General features: G+C 42.1%; 1 protein-coding gene across 5 annotated transcripts; it reads right to left on the bottom strand.

Annotated features, from left to right (window-relative positions):
• Window positions 1-909: 909 nt before the first annotated feature.
• LOC111856281 (granulocyte-macrophage colony-stimulating factor receptor subunit alpha-like) lies at window positions 910-16,005 on the bottom strand. Of its 5 annotated transcripts, none has more exons than XM_023836109.2 (14): window positions 15,650-16,005; window positions 15,329-15,406; window positions 9,650-9,777; window positions 9,538-9,567; window positions 9,384-9,458; window positions 6,838-6,873; window positions 5,886-6,012; window positions 5,408-5,525; window positions 5,156-5,322; window positions 4,938-5,071; window positions 3,989-4,121; window positions 3,030-3,141; window positions 2,280-2,361; window positions 910-1,787 (listed from the first exon to the last, which is right to left on the bottom strand). In XM_023836109.2, the coding sequence occupies exons 2-14, from the start codon at window positions 15,402-15,404 to the stop codon at window positions 1,683-1,685; spliced, it is 1,323 nt and encodes a 440-aa protein (XP_023691877.1). In that variant the 5' UTR covers window positions 15,405-15,406; window positions 15,650-16,005; the 3' UTR covers window positions 910-1,682. The 5 variants fall into 5 exon arrangements, with proteins under 5 accessions (XP_023691877.1, XP_023691878.1, XP_023691882.1 ...); XM_023836110.2 differs by having other exon boundaries at window positions 9,405-9,458; XM_023836112.2 differs by having other exon boundaries at window positions 1,648-2,091; window positions 15,650-16,003.
• Window positions 16,006-17,627: the final 1,622 nt, after the last annotated feature.

Below are 17,627 nucleotides of genomic sequence, written 5' to 3'. Positions count from 1 at the left end.
TAGAGAAATGAGTGAAACAATAAAATGTCCTATGGTCTCTTAATTTTTTCCAGAGCTGTATATGAGTAAATAAAAACAATAAACCAAAATAAATTGTTTAATACTGAGTTTTTTTAATGATTATCTTGCATATGGATTTCAAATAACCCATTAATATTAATTCTATGTGCGTGTGATTCATGTTCTGGGCCTCCACAGCAATACTGCTTCAACCATATTTGCTATTATGTCATTTAAAGAGGGACTAAAATGGTAAATATTCAATTATTTATTTTACTCTTACTTAGTTAACAGACTTTAGTACTTTGTTAACATAACAGGCAACCATTTGATGAGCATGTCACAAGCTTGAATGTGACAAACTAAAGCTTTAACGTCATACTCGGACAGCCATATTTTAAATACTTCTATACCAGGGGTCACCAACATGGTGCCCACGGGCACCAGGATGCCCCCGAGGTCGGCAGGAGTCGCCTGCGGACCTGTTCTAAAAATACCACAACTCACCAGTGAGCAGCATCTAACATTTTATCTAACATCACAATTTTATCCTGTTGCTATTCTTCTTTAATCACATTGGCATTTATATAGATTTGAAAATGACAATATCTGTAATAAAGCATTTAAAACATGTTTATTATACATGAAGTTTAGATAATTTTAGGAGGGCGTTTCAAACTGGTAGCCCTTCGTATGACTCAGTACCCGTGAAGTAGCTCTCAGTTTCAAAACGGTTGGTGACCCCTGCTCTATAGACTAACATATCTCACTGCCGTGGATGGTGGCTTTGGATGTGAAAGCTTGGGTTTGAAACTAAGAGCTCAGCAAAAATAATCTCTGTTATTCAGTTTCTGCTTCTATTCTAAGATTATAAAAATGTATTATATGAGAAACACAGGAACATTCATATCAGAAATACACATTCTTTATTTAAACAACAGTATATCTTGCATAGTATCAATCCATCCATTCATTCATCCCTCCATCCATCCAAGACTGACCAAGGTGATTTGTGACTCTAATTGCCCAAACCGTGCGGTTGTGTCCAGGGTCTGTCCCAGCCTTGTGGCTGATGCTGACTGGAAAACAGTCTAATGCTGCATGCTGTCTGGTTCTATTGGAAGATTTCCAGTTCAAACCTGTGTGGTGAGTAATTTTACCAATGGGAATTTAAGCATGGCCCCCAACCCCTAATTGCTCCAGGCTAACTGGACACTGGCTGGCATTCTGACCCCATAACTTGCAGTTTGCGTGTCTCATGAAGAGCATGATGGGAAATGTGGCTAACCAATGTCAGTCACATTTTCCTCTCACCATCTGCTGTTTGGGAACTACATTCATGCTTTTCTTTTGACCCCTTGGTTTTAATGTTACTACTGTTATTTGTGTGCGTTGCTCCTCTATGCCTTTTAAATTGCCCCTCGGGGACAAATAAAGTTTTTTGAAATTGAAATTGAAATTGAAATTAAACTAAAGAAGCCTCATAAGTATTCAGTCCAAACCCCTGCACAGTTCAAACATTCAAATACAGTGCAATTTAGTGCCATACAATGTTCCTGTGACACAATATGTTTCTATGTACACATTAAAAATAAGTCTCAAAAGAATATCTCCCCTTATTTACCAACCCCCCGCCCCCACCCCCCCACCCACATGCACTGCTGCTGCTTGGCTTGTGGTGACTATGTGTGATGGTCAGAACCTGAAAGCAACAATCTTGTTTTATTCTCAGTATCTGGCTCCAGGCAGGACTGTATTTCCAGGAAGTGCAAGTGTGGGGAGTGTCCCTTACAAAGAGAGAAAGAAAAAAAACTTCACAGCGCTAGTGAGTCATAACTCAAAACAGAATCACGCAGATAAGCAGAAAATAACTGTTTGTCATTTTTCTGTTGCACTAAATATCATATTTGCACAATACTTTGAGTACTACACATTCTGGGCCCAGAAAACCGCCTTTGTTGTCTTGATAGGAGACGACATTTTGCAGCTTTTGAGATAATTCTGTGGCCTCCTGGGGAATTTCTTCGCAGACTCCTAATCAGAATAATCTTCAACTTTAAGAATCTCCTCTAAATATCTGAATTGCATCTCCTGAGTAGCAAGACACAGAATCAGGGATCAGAAACTCAAACGTGACACTGATTTGGCTGATGTGATGACAAATACAGCCAGATGATTCATGGTAAGATTAACCGGTTTAATTTAAACATAAAACACTGCACTGCTTTAAATGTCCTGAATGAATATTAATGACATTTTAATCACAGTACATAGTTTACCTGAATGACATCATCTTTCTCTAACAGCTCTTGAATTTTCACAGATGGACTTGGAACAGGAGGAAACAACTTGTTGAACAATCTACAAAAAAAAAACATCAATCAGTAGACATTTATCAGTTCTTACACACATTGATGTTCAATTAATCAATTAATATCTCTATAATTAATTTATTAATATTCCGAGGATACAAACAGACTGCTTACTCCCAACAAAAAGCTTTTTAATTACCAGAGCCACATTGAAGTGGTATTAAAGACTAACAAAAAAACATGACAAATTAAAATGCTGTGGTCAAACACCAAGATGCGGAAGCTGCCAAAATGTAAACAATGGAAGTAGCGGGTGGTTTGATGTGTTAGGCTGCTATGTCAGTCAGCTGAAGGCTGCTGGTTCAAATCCCAGGGTCAGCAGTATGTTTTTACTGTTGGGCCCCTGAGCGGGGCCCTTAACTCCCAACTGCTTCAGGGGCCGGGCAATCCTACATCCTCAAAAATATACATGTCGCTTCAGATAAAAGTGTTTGCTAAATAATTGCAAACTAAATAATGACAAAATATAACTTGCTGTAGTGCAATATGCTGTGTTCCGCTCCGACAGAGGTAAACTCTAGCCAGCATCAGTAAAATATATATTTTTGGCCATTTTGGTTAATGACGCATGAGAATATTTCTATCAGTATACACCAGTGTCGAAAAAAATAAGAACTATGTGTGAGGAAGGAAACGTGAGATGGCGGCAGATCAAACCTGGGCTGCCGGAAGAGCAGAAGCACTGCAAGCAGGAACATGGGGATGCCCAGAGAAATGCCACAAATCATTAGCACATTCAGTGCATCCGGCTTTTTAAGTGGATTCACAACTAGCCAATGAAAAAAAAAGCGAGTTATCAGAGGAGATCTGTCGTGTATGTAAGGTGCATGCAGGCTATCCCCAGGTTATGAGTGACACCCGTTACCAAAGTCTGTCCTTAACTCAAATTTATAGGTAAGTCGGAACAGGAATGTAGAGTTCTCATTTAGCGTCAGTTAGTCAAATGCTTGTGTTAGTATGTAGTATATATTACACTTTTCTGAGCATATACAACACTCAAGAAGCACTTCCAAATACACTAAAACATCTTAAACATAACATAGATAACAATGACAACAACAATGGGCAGTGGTGGCTTAATGGTTAGGGGAGCACACTTGTAATTAAAAGGTTCGAATCCCCGACCAGCAAAACACCACTGAGGTACCTTAAGCAAGGTACTGCCTCCTGCTATGTCACAACATCACACATGGGTTAACTGCAAAGGACACATTCTGTTGTTGTGTGCTGTGCTGTGCTGTGTTAACAATAATCACTGATCACTAAATTCTAATTCATTAATAATAAGAGTGACTACATGCTACTATACTATGCCTATAGGTGACAAATTGCTGAAGCCGTGCAGCATTTACATGAGCATCACAAAGTAGGGTGTGCATTCATTATTACGAACCATTGTATATAACTCAATTTCTTAATATCATGGGCTTCATAGCTGTTCATAAGTACAAGTTGTCTATAAGTTGGACATTCTTAGTCTGGGCACTTCCTGTACCTCAGTGAGTCTATACTGCAACATCCAACAAGCGGCCATCTATACAAACACGAGTGTTACATTTCAGATCAAAAATACATGCACTCTTTGCATATTTCTAAATTAAAAGATCAGGACTTGCCCACAGGTTCACTCCAGTCGCTCCAAATGTCATTTCTCCTGCAGCTGTCAGTCTTGGTCACTCTTATCTGTATCTTATAACTCTGAGTCTGATCTATGTTCGGTATGGTGTGGTTCATCTGGCGCAAAACGTCCTTTAATTAACAACAGGAACACCAAATGTTTATACTGCAAACCATAATACCTTAAAATGTCTTAACAGATTCAAAGTCTAAACAAAACAAAAAAAAGATTTAAAAAAAATCTGACTAAAACATGGGCTAATGAGTTAGGTGACTCTGCCTTCACAACCCTGCACTGGAGAAGCTTTTAGAAAATGGACAGATAAAATAGGCTAATCTGTCATTGTAAATGATATCATTCGTATGCTGTATTTGTATACCTACACATGTACCATCCACATGTACTATCTCTTCATTAGGGATCACTGTCTTTTACCAGCAGTTAGAACCTTTTTCACTGTCATGGTACATCAGTGCTATTCAAATCATGGTTTTCAAGGTCTGAGCACTGCTGATTTTCCAGCTTTCCTTCACCTGTGAGCCAGGTGTGAAGCCTCTGACCAATCAGTAATTATTAAACTAACTACCTGGGAGAACTGAAAACAAGGCCTGGATTTGGAATCGAGGGCCAGTTTTGAAGAACCCTGTACTACAGCCATACATCAAAAGCAAATTTCCCCCAAAGACAATCATAAATATTGACTAATACATTTCATTTCTAAATATTTCTTGATGATCATCATCATTATTTACAATTTTACCCGTTTATAGGACTGGATATTTTCCTTTCCAGTGTAATTACCATTCCACTAACAGTAAGGCACAAGCTGAGAACTGAGCTGTGAGGTTGCGGGATCACTGCTATGACACCAGATGCAAAAGCTGCCAACAGACAAGGAAAAACCTGGAGAAAAACAAACAGCCTTTTACTGACATTACGGTCATTACCTCAATGCGACTTTTTATCTGTAACTGGAAGTTAAAACAAATAAGTTTTTTGACATCTGTTTTAAGATCCCATTCAATGTACAGGTTCCCTGAGATGAATGAAGCATTTACATTATGTGGCGGATTCAGCTTTTCTGGGGAAAAAAAAGACAAATTACAGTAATTTCCTATTTATCTTTAAACAGAGAACACTGTTGATTTGTTCTTTGTAATCTTACCAATTTGCACTTTCTCAAAGTCTTGACAGTGGACGTATCGGAAGTTAGCGACAGTAACATTGATCTTTATAGAGAAGTCTGGCATGTGATCAATCTTTCCATTACATTTAACAACTCTGGCTTCATTATTCATGAAGCTGTCACAGGAGAGGAGTGAATCACCTTGACTGAGGAGAAAAAAAATCAAATCAGGTGACTGGGGTGTGTCAGAAACTTTATGTAAATGTGGCTTCAGAAAGGAAGCTGACTTACTGGACGGTGAGCGCGTACTGGGCATCTTTGGAGACATTCTCCACAGCCAAAGAGCAGTTTAAATGGTGAGTGTTATACACAATGCAGGACACATTCTTCACAAGAAATCTATGCAGACCTAAAACACAGCATGGATATTTGTAGCATGTGAGATTGCTGCACATTGAGTAAATAAGCTGAACAGAGTCACTGCTGTACAATGAGCACCTTAAATATGGATGCTGGCATTTGCAGTCATATTTATTCACAACCAATTCGGACACTGTTATTGAATATAGTTACGGGAAAATTATCTGCAATTATCTGAAGCAACTCTCAGCTGTTCAGTAGATCTTGATCTGAATTTTATCTCATGGAAGTAAAAAGGTTCATCAACAACAATAACAACAACAAACCTATACCTAAAATACCTAAAAAGTACTGCTACTCCATAAGTACTCTATTCTAGCTTTTCAAATAAAAGGAACGCATCTCTTACCTCGTGGAAGTGTTATGTTACTATATATTTTGTCCATACTTATGTTTTCATTTTCAGATATTTTTGTTTCATGAAATTGAACGAAATTCCCTGTTCCATTGTGGTCTGTATATAATGTCACACGAGGCTGAAAAAAATGCTTCCACTGTATTATTTTATTTTTTTTACCTGTTATTTATTAATAAGCCAAATTCAGTGTATTTCAGCCTAAAATACCGCATTTCAGGAAGAGTCATTTTCTTGGGATTCTCACTCACTTAAGCTTACAGGGAATGGTGCAGGAAACAATTCACTAAGTGAATGAGAGGGCTGAGAGGAGAATGAATGGCCAAACTCGATAAAGATAACAGCTAAATGAGAAATGCAAAAATAACACAAATAACACAAGTACATCAGCGCTGTGCAGAATGGTTTCTCAGTGCACAGTACATCTACACTTGAAGTGGTTCTGGGGGTAAAAGTGAATCCCAAGGGCATTAGGGTTGGTAGAGACCAAATCAGCCAGCAAACCCTCCATCCCCCTAAACACACAGGGCAGGATCATGGTAGGGTCATGTTTCACCACCATACCCAGATCTATGCCCTTGGTGGGTCCTAAACCCTACAATAGGTTTATGTGATAAAGTGGCCACTCTATGTATTTAAAAGGAAATTTTGGAATGCAACACATTAAGAAAAGCAAAATTTGCTTACAAAATTTATTAATGACAACATAATTATAAAAATTGACTAAACATCAACAGATTTATATACTAATGGGTCTTCTGATTTCTTAAGAAAACTAAAAAAATGTGTTAAAATATGTTAATAATAAATAAAGCTTAAAAAATGGTCAATTGTCAGTAGAAAATCTTAAATACTGCTGATCGTCATATTCACATTCAAATTCCTTAATAAGAATGAAACAAAATGTAGATAGTTTTAAAAATGGTCAAACATCAGAAATGCTTACATTATATTTATCTTCATAATAATCTTCATAATTTCCCTTAAGAACAAAAGAAAATACATTAATAACAAACATAGTTATAAAAATTGTTATACATCAGAAATTGTCACGCCCAGCTCCGTACGATCCTCGTGTGTGCCACGCCCCCTCGTTACCTCGTGTCAATTCCTGATTGTGATCACCTGTGTCTTGTTATTTCTGGCTAGTTTGGTGTATATTAGTCCGCGTCTCCCACTGTCTCCCAGATCGGTCATTGTGTAGTGTCATGTTGTCATGTCCGATGTCTGCCCGGATCCCTCAATAAACCCCGGTTTCCCGTCTGACTGGCTCATCTCACCTGCTTCCCCGGCTCGCCTGCTTTTTGAACGTGACAGAATGACCGATCTCCCCAAAGGCATGACGCAGCAGACCGAGCACCACCGGCTCGGTCTGCTACAAGAGATCGTGTATTGGCGGTCCCAGCCTGAGGTCCAGGAGGACCCCATAGCCATGGCTCTGGCCAACCGGGGCGCGGACCTCCTCGCGGAGGAGCGCCCACCCAAACAGGACTATCCCTTTCAAAGGGCTAGAAAATGCCTCAGACGGCTGAGACTACGCATTACGGAGCGATGGGAAGAGCACATCGCCTTGACCCTGGGCGACGTGTTCGAGGTGGCTCCGCCTTCCGTAGCAAGCGGCAAGAAGAAGAAGCGGAGAAAAAATCGAGAGCAACAGGAAGAAGCCCCAACGCTCTCCCTGGGAGCCTGCTCTTTGTTCCCCGCCTGGGACGACACCGCTGCTGCCCTCCCGATCAGCTTCCACCAGGAGAAGGCCCCTCCCTTAGAGGCTTACCACTACCTGCCAGCGCGCCTGGTGGGTAAGGGGATCAGCGCCGTAAGGGACGCTATTCCCCGGATCCCTAAAGCCCTTAAAGGGGCAGTTCCGGACCTGTGTGCTCCGTACCTGCCTGCTCCGGTCCTGCCGGCGGTACCGCCCGCTGCTGCTGCCGCTGCTCTGCCCGCGGCACCGTTCGAGGTGCCTGCTGCGGCGCCCCCTGCTGGCCACGTGTCGGCGGCACCCGCTGCGGTGCCCCCTGCTGGCCATGTGTCGGCGGCGCCTGCTGAGGCACCCCCTGCTGGCCGCACGCCCGAGGTGCACGCCGAGGCGCCCCCTTCTGGCCGCACGTCTGAGGTGCCCACGGCCCTGCCTGACCCGCCTGTTCAGCCCGCGGCCCTGCCTGACCCGCCTGTTCAGCCCGCGGCCTTGCCTGACCAGCCCGGCTCGCCCGTCCTATCCATCCAGCCCAGCTCGCCCGTGGCTCTGGCTGCACCGCCTGTGGCCACGCCTGCTGCCGCACTGGAGGCCCTGACTCCAGTCCCCCAAGCCCTGGTCCCAGTTCCCGGGGAGATCCCAGACAGCCTGACCACCGCTCCTTCCTCCTTGGAGGAGGAGGAGCTCGAGTGGGACCCCTTGGGGACCTCCTTTATGACTCCCTCGCCCTTGCCCCGGCAAGGCCGACACCCCCCAGGACCCCGCCTTTTTGTGTCCCGTAAGGGGAGGGGACACAGGCGTCGGGCCCAGGTCCCGCCCGCCCTGCCCCCTGGCTAGCCCGTGCGTTCCCTGGCCGTCGCTCGGTGGCTGCCTGCGGGTCCTCCGGCTCTGGGTCGGCAGTCTCCTCCGGGTCCCCCCTTGGTGCCTCGGTGCCGGTCCTTGGTCCCGCCTCCAGCTCCGTGTCGGCCGCCTCCAGGCCCCCCTGCTGCAGCGGGGCATCGGACGGCGCCTTCCCCGGCTGCCCCTTTGCCTGCCGTGGCTTCCCCCTCCTGCCTGCCTGCGGCGGTGGTCCCTCCTGCTCCCTCCGTGTCCCCTGCGTCTCTCCCTCGACCCGTTCCCTTGGCCCCTGTGTGGTCCCCTCCTGCTCCCTCCTCCCTCTCGCCTGCAGCCCCTCCGGCCGCTGCCCGTTGCCCGTCTGGGTTCCCTCGGGCTCCCCTTTCTCCCTCGTCCGTGCCTGTCTGGTCTCCCCTGTCTGCTCCTCGTCCCTTCGTCCCTCCTGTTTTGGCTCCTCCTCCTCCTGTGGGTTCTTTGTTCACTCCTGGCCCTTTTGTTCCTCCGTTTTCTGTGCCCTCTGTCTTGCCCTTTCTGGTGTGTCTGTCCGCGTTCCCTGTCCTTTGTCAGGTCCTGTCGTGGCTTTTGCCTTTGTGCCTGTTTTGTGTCTCCGTCCTGTTTCCTGTGCCCCAGTGATGGATTTGGTTTTGTTTTTCAGGTCCTGTTCCCCAGTCTCGTCTCGTCCATCGCCTCCCCTGGGGCGTGCCCGGTGTGCGCGCCTTTGGGGGGGGGTTCTGTCACGCCCAGCTCCGTACGATCCTCGTGTGTGCCACGCCCCCTCGTTACCTCCTGTCAATTCCTGATTATGATCACCTGTGTCCTGTTATTTCTGGCTAGTTTGGTGTATATTAGTCCGCGTCTCCCACTGTCACCCAGATCGGTCATTGTGTAGTGTCATGTTGTCATGTCCGATGTCTGCCCGGATCCCTCAATAAACCCCGGTTTCCCGTCTGACTGGCTCATCTCACCTCGTTCCCAGAAATGCTTACGTAATATTCATCTTCATAATAATCTCCATATACATCTTCATCATTTTCAGGTTCCTTAAGAAGAAAAGAAAATTGTAAAATACATTAATAACAAATGTAGTTATAAAAATTGTTACGCATCAGAAATGCTTACATGATTTTCATCTTCATCATTTTCAGGTTCCTTAAGAAGAAAAGAAAATTGTAAAATAAATTAATAACAAATATAGTTGTAAAAATGGTTAACCATGAGTATAAACACTTACAGTAACATCAGTTATAGAGTGCTGATCATATCCTTCGTCTACAATTTTCTCACCACTCAAAGAGGGAGACGACAATTTATTCCCGTGTGGTTCAGAAGTACATATGCTTCTGTCTGGTGAATGTATCACTATAAATAGAAAATACAGCACTTTTGTCAAAAAAAAAAAAAAAACATGTACAGTTAAGGCATGAATTATGCAGCTTATGAAGCGATGGCGGTTGATGAAGTATGGCAGTTTGACACCGCAATAAAGTTAGCCTCATATTCGACATTCAGGTTTCCGCCTTTAATATCTTTTAACAAAAGCAAGGTATGCAGTTAGAAATGACAAAATTTTGATGTCCAGTAGCCTACATAGACAACAATGCACACTGATTATTTTTGTGGTTCAAACCATTTCACAATTTTGGGCAAAATCTTGTTAATAGCTACGAAAAAAGGTAATTTCAGCTGAAACAAGACATTTGTTTATCGTTTTCGGTTCATGGCAACTGTTGCACACTCCTTGGTTTCCCAGATTTCTTTACTGGCGAATTTTAATGCATTTTTGAATGTTCATATGTATCATATAATGTGCAATGGGATAATACATGAATGGGTTAATAACTTTAAAACCAAACAACACAGGCAGATCTAATAAAGTGTGCTTTGATCAGTGGACTCTATGGGACAACCTGAAAACCCAAGGGGTGTGCATTATCTTTGTCTGTAATAGTTAATTATTACATTGTATCCATATAATATGCAATGGGGCATTACATATATTGGTTACTAGGTTATATAGCTCTATTAGGGAAGTGTATGGCACAATGGGCTGTGCCTGTAATCAGAAGGTCGACAGTTTAAGCCCAGCCACAGCAGGACTGCGAGTTCTTGAGAAAGGCGCTTAACCCCCAGCTCCTTGTGCGCAATAAAGTATCTATTATTATTAGGGGTGGGCGATATGACCTCAAATTATTATCACGGTATTTTTCACTTTTTGGACGGTGACGGTATTATATCGCAGTTACTTTTTTGCAAGTTTTGGGAAGAGTAGCATGTCCCTTTATATAAATTTTAAAAATATTTTAGAATATATTAAGTACACTTTAAGATGGGTATGGGCGGTTTTATTTCGAAAAGACATAAAATGTGTCACAGGTAATGTTTTCTCATATTTGTTTCAAAATTGTCGAAGCAACAAGCTGCTTCGGCCGAAAACAGTGCATTTTGCAGTTCATTTCAAATAAAACGCAAGGTTGCCAACTTCGGTCAGCTGCAGCCGGAGTGCGATTTTCAATTCGAGACAAGTCTGCGCACACGTGCAAACACATTTACATGTATATAGAATAGAATAGAATAGAATCTTTATTGTCATTGTAGCAATGAGACATTGTACAACGAAATTAAAGTGCAATTCTCCAGTGCAAAATAAAAACACAGTCACTCTGAAAGAGCCTGAACGCTACTTTCTTTCGTACCTACAAACAAACTACATATTGCACTTGTTTCCTTAGCCAGTTTTGGCATGAAACATAAGGCTGTAATGTAAACAAAATAACACTGTAGTAATGTAAACATGAACGGTGCCCTGGCTCAAATTGACCACTTAGCAGTGTTCAGCTTGGTGATGACTGAGGGGTAAAAACTGTTTCTCAGTCTGTTTGTTTTGATTTTTATGGATCTGAAACGAAAAGGCGTTCAAACAGTACATGTCCTGGGTGTGATGGGTCCTGAAGAATTTTCTTTGCGTTCCTGTATATAACCATTTATTACCTCCTAAATAGTCTGTAGGGTTTGTAAACTACCCCAATGCTTTTGATGTCGCCAATTTTAGGTTTGTGATGGAATAATATATATTTGCCGTAAGATTTCAAGCGTGGCTTTGAAAGCCTGAGTGTCACGCCAGATGCGTGAGAATTGGCAACCCTGAAAATAGAGGTGGGCGATAGATCGATTTTATCGATTAATTCTAATTTACAGTTCAGGACGATGTGTTTTTATGAAAATCGATTTTGTTACTTATTTTACACTAGAGCGCCAAAAGCAGAACTAATGTGACGCACCGTTCTTCACGGGTACATTACCGCAGGGCATCCAAACACTGTAGCGGATTCACAAACAGAAGTACAGCTCCCAGCGAAACGAAAATATCCGCAGCATCAGCACAACATCCAAAGTTAAGCAAGCAACTATCCCTGACACGTTTTCGAACTGTGTGCCATATGATAAGAATGGGGCACGGTGGAAGGCGATAACAAACGCTGTCGCGATGTATATTGCAAAAGACATGGTGCCCATACATACTGTGTAAAAGCCGGGATTCATTAACATGCTCAAAGTTTTTACAAGTTTCTAAAAGTGTTTACAATGGCGTGGTCTGCCATCTCACTTACAAGCATATTTTTTGGTTTGTCAGATTGCACTTTAACCCTAAAGTAAAAAAACCATCAAAAAACCTAAATAAAGTTAAAACTTGTTTTGAACCATTTATTTGTCATCTGTAGTTTGATTTTCAGTAGGAGAGGGGAAAATCGATAAAAATCGAAAATCGGATTTATTGTGAAAAAAATTGTAGATTTTATTTTTAGGCCATATCGCCCAGCTCTACCTGAAAACGTATGTTTTTTGTTTCACATGAATTCATTTATATAAAAATAACATTACTTTATACAGCTGTTAAAAAAGCAATATTTCACGAACATGAAATCACCAGCTATCTACGTCCATTTATCCAGCATTTTATAAAATACTGCGTTTGAAAACTTTTCAGATGTAAGATTTCAGGACAGAGCAGCCGCTCTCTTAGGAACTAGGGCTGGACGATTTATCGAAAATCGAAATCGCGATTTGAAACAACGCGATTAGCAAGTCGCAAAAATTGCGATTTAGGATATACATCATACAACACGTCGGACCCAGGGTTTAAAACTGCTGTGAGAATAGTTTTACAAATTCATGCCCTGCTCATTGTGTGACAGTCATTCTCACCAATCACAAGCGCCATGCTTCTCGCGTGCCAGTCATGCTCACCAATCAGAAGTGGCCCAAGAAGGCGTATAGGCCCACAAACAGCGAAAACGTGAAACCGAAGGAAAATGCTACATTCGCGGTGCGGAAAAATACTGATTCCGCTACTGAGCTATAAGTGAACTACCTTCCTTTTTCATGGTCCGAGATTGTTTCAGAAATGTCCTATCATCCATAGAACCGGCGAGCTCCTTTTAAACACCAGCTGCAATATTCTTCAGCGTATCATACCTTTGGTTTTTGTTAATAGGCAATAGCATTAGTATACCGCTAACCCATCAAAACAACAATGAGACAGTCAGTATAATTCTCACAGCAGCGGAGTCGGTGACCTCAAAAAAAGCCGTAAATCCACAATACAGTCGTGTTTATGTCATATGTTTTTGTGCTTATTAAATTTAAGTATTTCCAACACAACAGTAATAAAATAAAAGTCTTGCTTTAACATAAATACTAAAATAATAGATCGCTTTCATCGCTATATACAGTTGGGAATGGGCACGCGGTCTTATTTAGAAAACATACAAAAAGAGACGCATATAATGTTTAATCATTCGTTTTGTATTTGTCCGAGTATCAAAGCAAAGGAATGATAAGCTGCATCAGTCGAATACTGCATTTTACTTCTCATTTAAAATAAAATACAGGGTTGGCAACTTTGGTCAGCTGCATGGAGAGATTTTCTGTTCTCTTTTCTGCACACACATTTACATGTATGTAAGTTTTATTACCTAGTAAATATAGTCTGTAGGGTTTGCAAACTGCCGTAACGTTTTTGATGCAGCTAATTTTAAGTTCAGAATGGAATATAGATTTGCCGTAAGATTTCTTGTGTGAGAGTCTGAAAGAGTTTGCAACCATGAACACGCACATTTTTTGTTTCAGCTGAATTGATTTGTATAGAAAATAACCGTATACAGTTGTCAAAAAGCGGAAACTTCGACCAACATGAAATCACCAATAAACGACTTCTATTTATTCAACATTTTATAAAATGCATACTACGTTTAAAAATTTCCAACTTAACGGTTTCAGGACAGAACAGCCGCTCTGGCATGAACATTACGGGTTTTTGAGTGTTATTAGTGTTAATAACAACAGCTAACAACATAATATGGATACAATATAAAGTTTGCCTCCAACACCGAGGACATTCTAAGGAGATGTCAGCAGCGGCAATATCTCTTAAGGAAGCTCAACAGCTTTGGGGTCAACAAGGTCATGGTCAGAACCTTCTACTACTAGTTCATTGAGAGTGTCCTCTGTTTCTCCAGCGCCTGCTGGTATCACTCCATCAACCTGCAGCACAGGACCCGCCTGCACAACATAGGGAAAGTCTGCTCCAAGATCATCGGACTCCTGGTCAGGGCACTTTCATCCCTGAGTGAGCAGCAAACTCTGAGAACAGCGTGTAGGATTCTGCAGGACCCCTCCCATGGTCTGTTCCCAGAGTTTGAGTGGCTCCCCTCAGGACGACGGCTCCGCTGTCCCGGCTACAGGACACAGAGCAGGAAAGCGACCTTTGTTCCCAGGGCCGTTCAACTCCTCAATTCACAGACTTCCCCCCCCGCGCCTCTCTGCACTGGAACCTGTCACTCATTCTGCACTTGACCCCCCCCCCCCCCCCATGCCCACTAACAATCCCTCCCTTTTACATATTTACTCAGTTCCCATCTACCTGATTGACTGCAATTTTGCACAGAACCTTCAAAACACTGTAATCACTGTTGCACTGCTCTTTGTGCCTTAATTGCCCCTCGGGGACAAATAAAGTTTTTTTAATTGAATTGAATAAGTCATAACAATTTCAGATAGAAATAAACCAAAAACCCATGGGGTGTGCATGGTCCCCCAGTATCCACTGATCAACACACACTTTATAGGACATGTCTGCCTCATTTGGTTTTAGAACCAGTAAGCATTAACCCATTTTTTTTGTTCCCCATGCCATATTATATGGATTCAATATGATAGTTAATAACTGTTACAGACATAGATAAATGAAAAAATCTAAGTGGTGGGCACTGTCCCTCAGAATCCTTTATTTAGATGTGCCAATCTTGTTTACTTTTAAAGTTATTACCCATTCATATATTGCCCCATTGAATATTATATCGATACAATGTAATAATGAATAACTATTAAAGGCAACCTGAAAATCCAAGAGTTGAGTATTGTCCTCCAGGGTCCACTGGTCAAATAACGTCTCATTTGGTTATAGAGCTATTAACCCATTCATATATTGCCGCACTGCGCATTAAATTGATACAATATAATCATTAATAATTATTACAGACAAAGATAATCTGAAAACCCAGGGTGTGCAATGTCCCCCAGAGTCCACTGATCAATGCACACTTCACTAGATGTGCCTATTATTGTTTAGTTTTAAAGTTAATAACTCATTCATGTATTGTACGTCCCATTGCGCATTGCATGATACATGCGAACATTCAATTCAAAGATTAATTACAATTAGAAATCTAGAAAACCAAGGGGTGTGCAACAGATGCCATGAACCCAAAATTCTGTACTGGACCTCAAAATTCTATCAATAAGAACTGCGTATAGCCTGCTTCTGTTTAAAAGACATTAAAGCCCGAAAACTGAATGTCGAATATGTGGCTAACTTTGCCTGGGTTGAATGGCGACATTAGAAAATACATACCAGTATTCTGGTCCGCATTAACATAGTTGTGCCAATCCACACAGAAAAAGAGCAAGTATATAACAGGGACTGGCATGTCTGCGAGAGAAATAAAGATTTTCCACAAGTAGGCTAAGATACAGGCAAAACAAATAATGTAATGCTACACAGAAATCTAAACGATGAATACTTCGGAAAGTCAAATCCCAGTTTTCATTACATTAATACAATAAAATGTTCAGTACTGTAATCATAAAACTGTAATGCGATTTTATACAAACACATTGAAATATATCCTAGGTAGCTATGTACTACGTGCATTGAGAAATATTCGAAACTTACCGATATGAGTACAGTCGTTACATGTAACAATGGCGTGTTGACAGATAATAAAGTGAACTGCAATTTTTCATGAAGAATACGGGACAGCCACTATTTGTTCCGATGGAAATAGATCATACTGAGCATATATACTGACTGCAGTTCTACAGCGCTGCGATGTTTTTGCTCGGAGTGACTTCAGATAACCCTGCATCATATACAGTAACAACGACAGGAAACGTGACGTTTTTCAGATATTACAGGCAAACATCGACAGCCACCTTGGCACAACATTCACATAGGATTTAAGCGGCACAGCGGGCACTGCAAGAGGGCAGGCATCTGTTTCAGGGGCTCAGGAGAAACTACTGACATGCTTGATGAGGCATTTGGCGTGATTTGGGATAATGGTTTAAAACACTAAACATTTTGATTGACACCGGCCAACATACAAACAGTGTTACTTATTGTTGTCATCTGGTAGGGAGTTGCCAGTCAGGCTTAAAAAACTCGAGGTATAGTGATCGGACCTAACGACGTCTAGCCTGAGATATGAGGAAAATGCTGTTGACAGGTGCATGCAATGTAGACTTGATATGGATTGCACAGAACTTACGTCTAACTTCTATTTGAAAGATAGTGACAGATCTTTGTTTATGGATTGATTTTCTTTTTTTGACTGACCAAAACTGCCTCCGGCACAACGTAGGCAGCTTAGCTCTCAATTCATTTAGGACCCAAAACCCGCAAATGCGGAAACTATGTTTTTGAAAGTGACATCAGTGTTTGAGTTATTTATCCCTCGTAAAATCGGTAGGTCAAAAAATAGTGAATAAATAAATAAATCGGTAGGTCATTGTGGACGTGGAAGATTTTGAAGTTATGTGTGGACTAACAGGATTCCGTGCACTTCACTATAAACCGAGATACTGGCAGACTGTGTATGGACTGTAACCTGCAGCAAACATATACTGTGCCTGCTTCGTGATGGTCGACGGTTTGATGGGTTAAAATATTTACACATCCATCCATATCTGGGGATGCAACTTACTTGCATGTAGTCTTGTTTTTTCTTTTCCCCTCAAAAGTGTGTGTGTGTCCTAAAACAGACCGTTTAAAACTCATATATGGGTTCCGTGAATTTCTACAGATATTCTACTTTATTTTTTTCTTCCCACTAAGCAAATTTTATTTGCACTAATTAAGACTCTGACGATGCTACTACACATTCCTCGGGGTAATTTTCAGTGTCATTAGTCTGTCAAACTACTCGTCTGTGGATCGGTTCTCAGAGGTTATTATTAGTGTACATAAAAGATTTCCCTTTGTTTTCTGAAAATGCATTCCAAGCTGCCGGCGTAATTGTGAAGCTGCAGTGGATAGAGTGCACACGCGTGATTCACTCTTCAGAAGCGCTGTGGGGGAGGCGCTGCTTTTGGGGGGAGAAGAGGAAGTTACGCGATGACGAAGGTGTGAGAAGAAGTGAACTCTCGACCATTATTTGTGTTTATAGCGTTCAAACAGAAGAAAAACATCTGCGGTAAACTGTGAACTGGGGGATGGGGTCTTTACTTAATTAAGGGATCAGCGTATTGGCTGCAATGCAGGTTTTGTGCTCTAAACTGCCCCCTGCCACGGATGGCCTCCCCTGACGTCATCGCTACAGTGAATACAACAACAACAACAACAAATTTATTTTTGTATAGCGCATTATCACATTACATTGTCCCAAAGCGCTTTACAGCATCCCCACCCAAAGCCCCCAGTGAGTAAGCCATAGGCGACAGTGGCAACGAAAAACTCCCCAGAAGGAAGAAACCTTGGGAGGGACCAGACTCAAAGGGGGAGCCCATCCTCCAGGGGCCGGCAGGGAGAGTCAAATACAGTTAAATCTGAAACACAAACGGGGAGCAGGGGGGAGATGACAAGCCGGTGCCACCACTCCCTCCAATCGGCAGGCAGCCAGAAGGCAGGGAGCGGGTCATACAAGGAAGATGAC

Source organism: Paramormyrops kingsleyae, chromosome 16 (genome assembly GCF_048594095.1).
Source record: "Paramormyrops kingsleyae isolate MSU_618 chromosome 16, PKINGS_0.4, whole genome shotgun sequence".
Lineage (NCBI taxonomy): Eukaryota > Metazoa > Chordata > Actinopteri > Osteoglossiformes > Mormyridae > Paramormyrops > Paramormyrops kingsleyae.
This window is presented reverse-complemented; position numbering and strand designations above follow the sequence as displayed.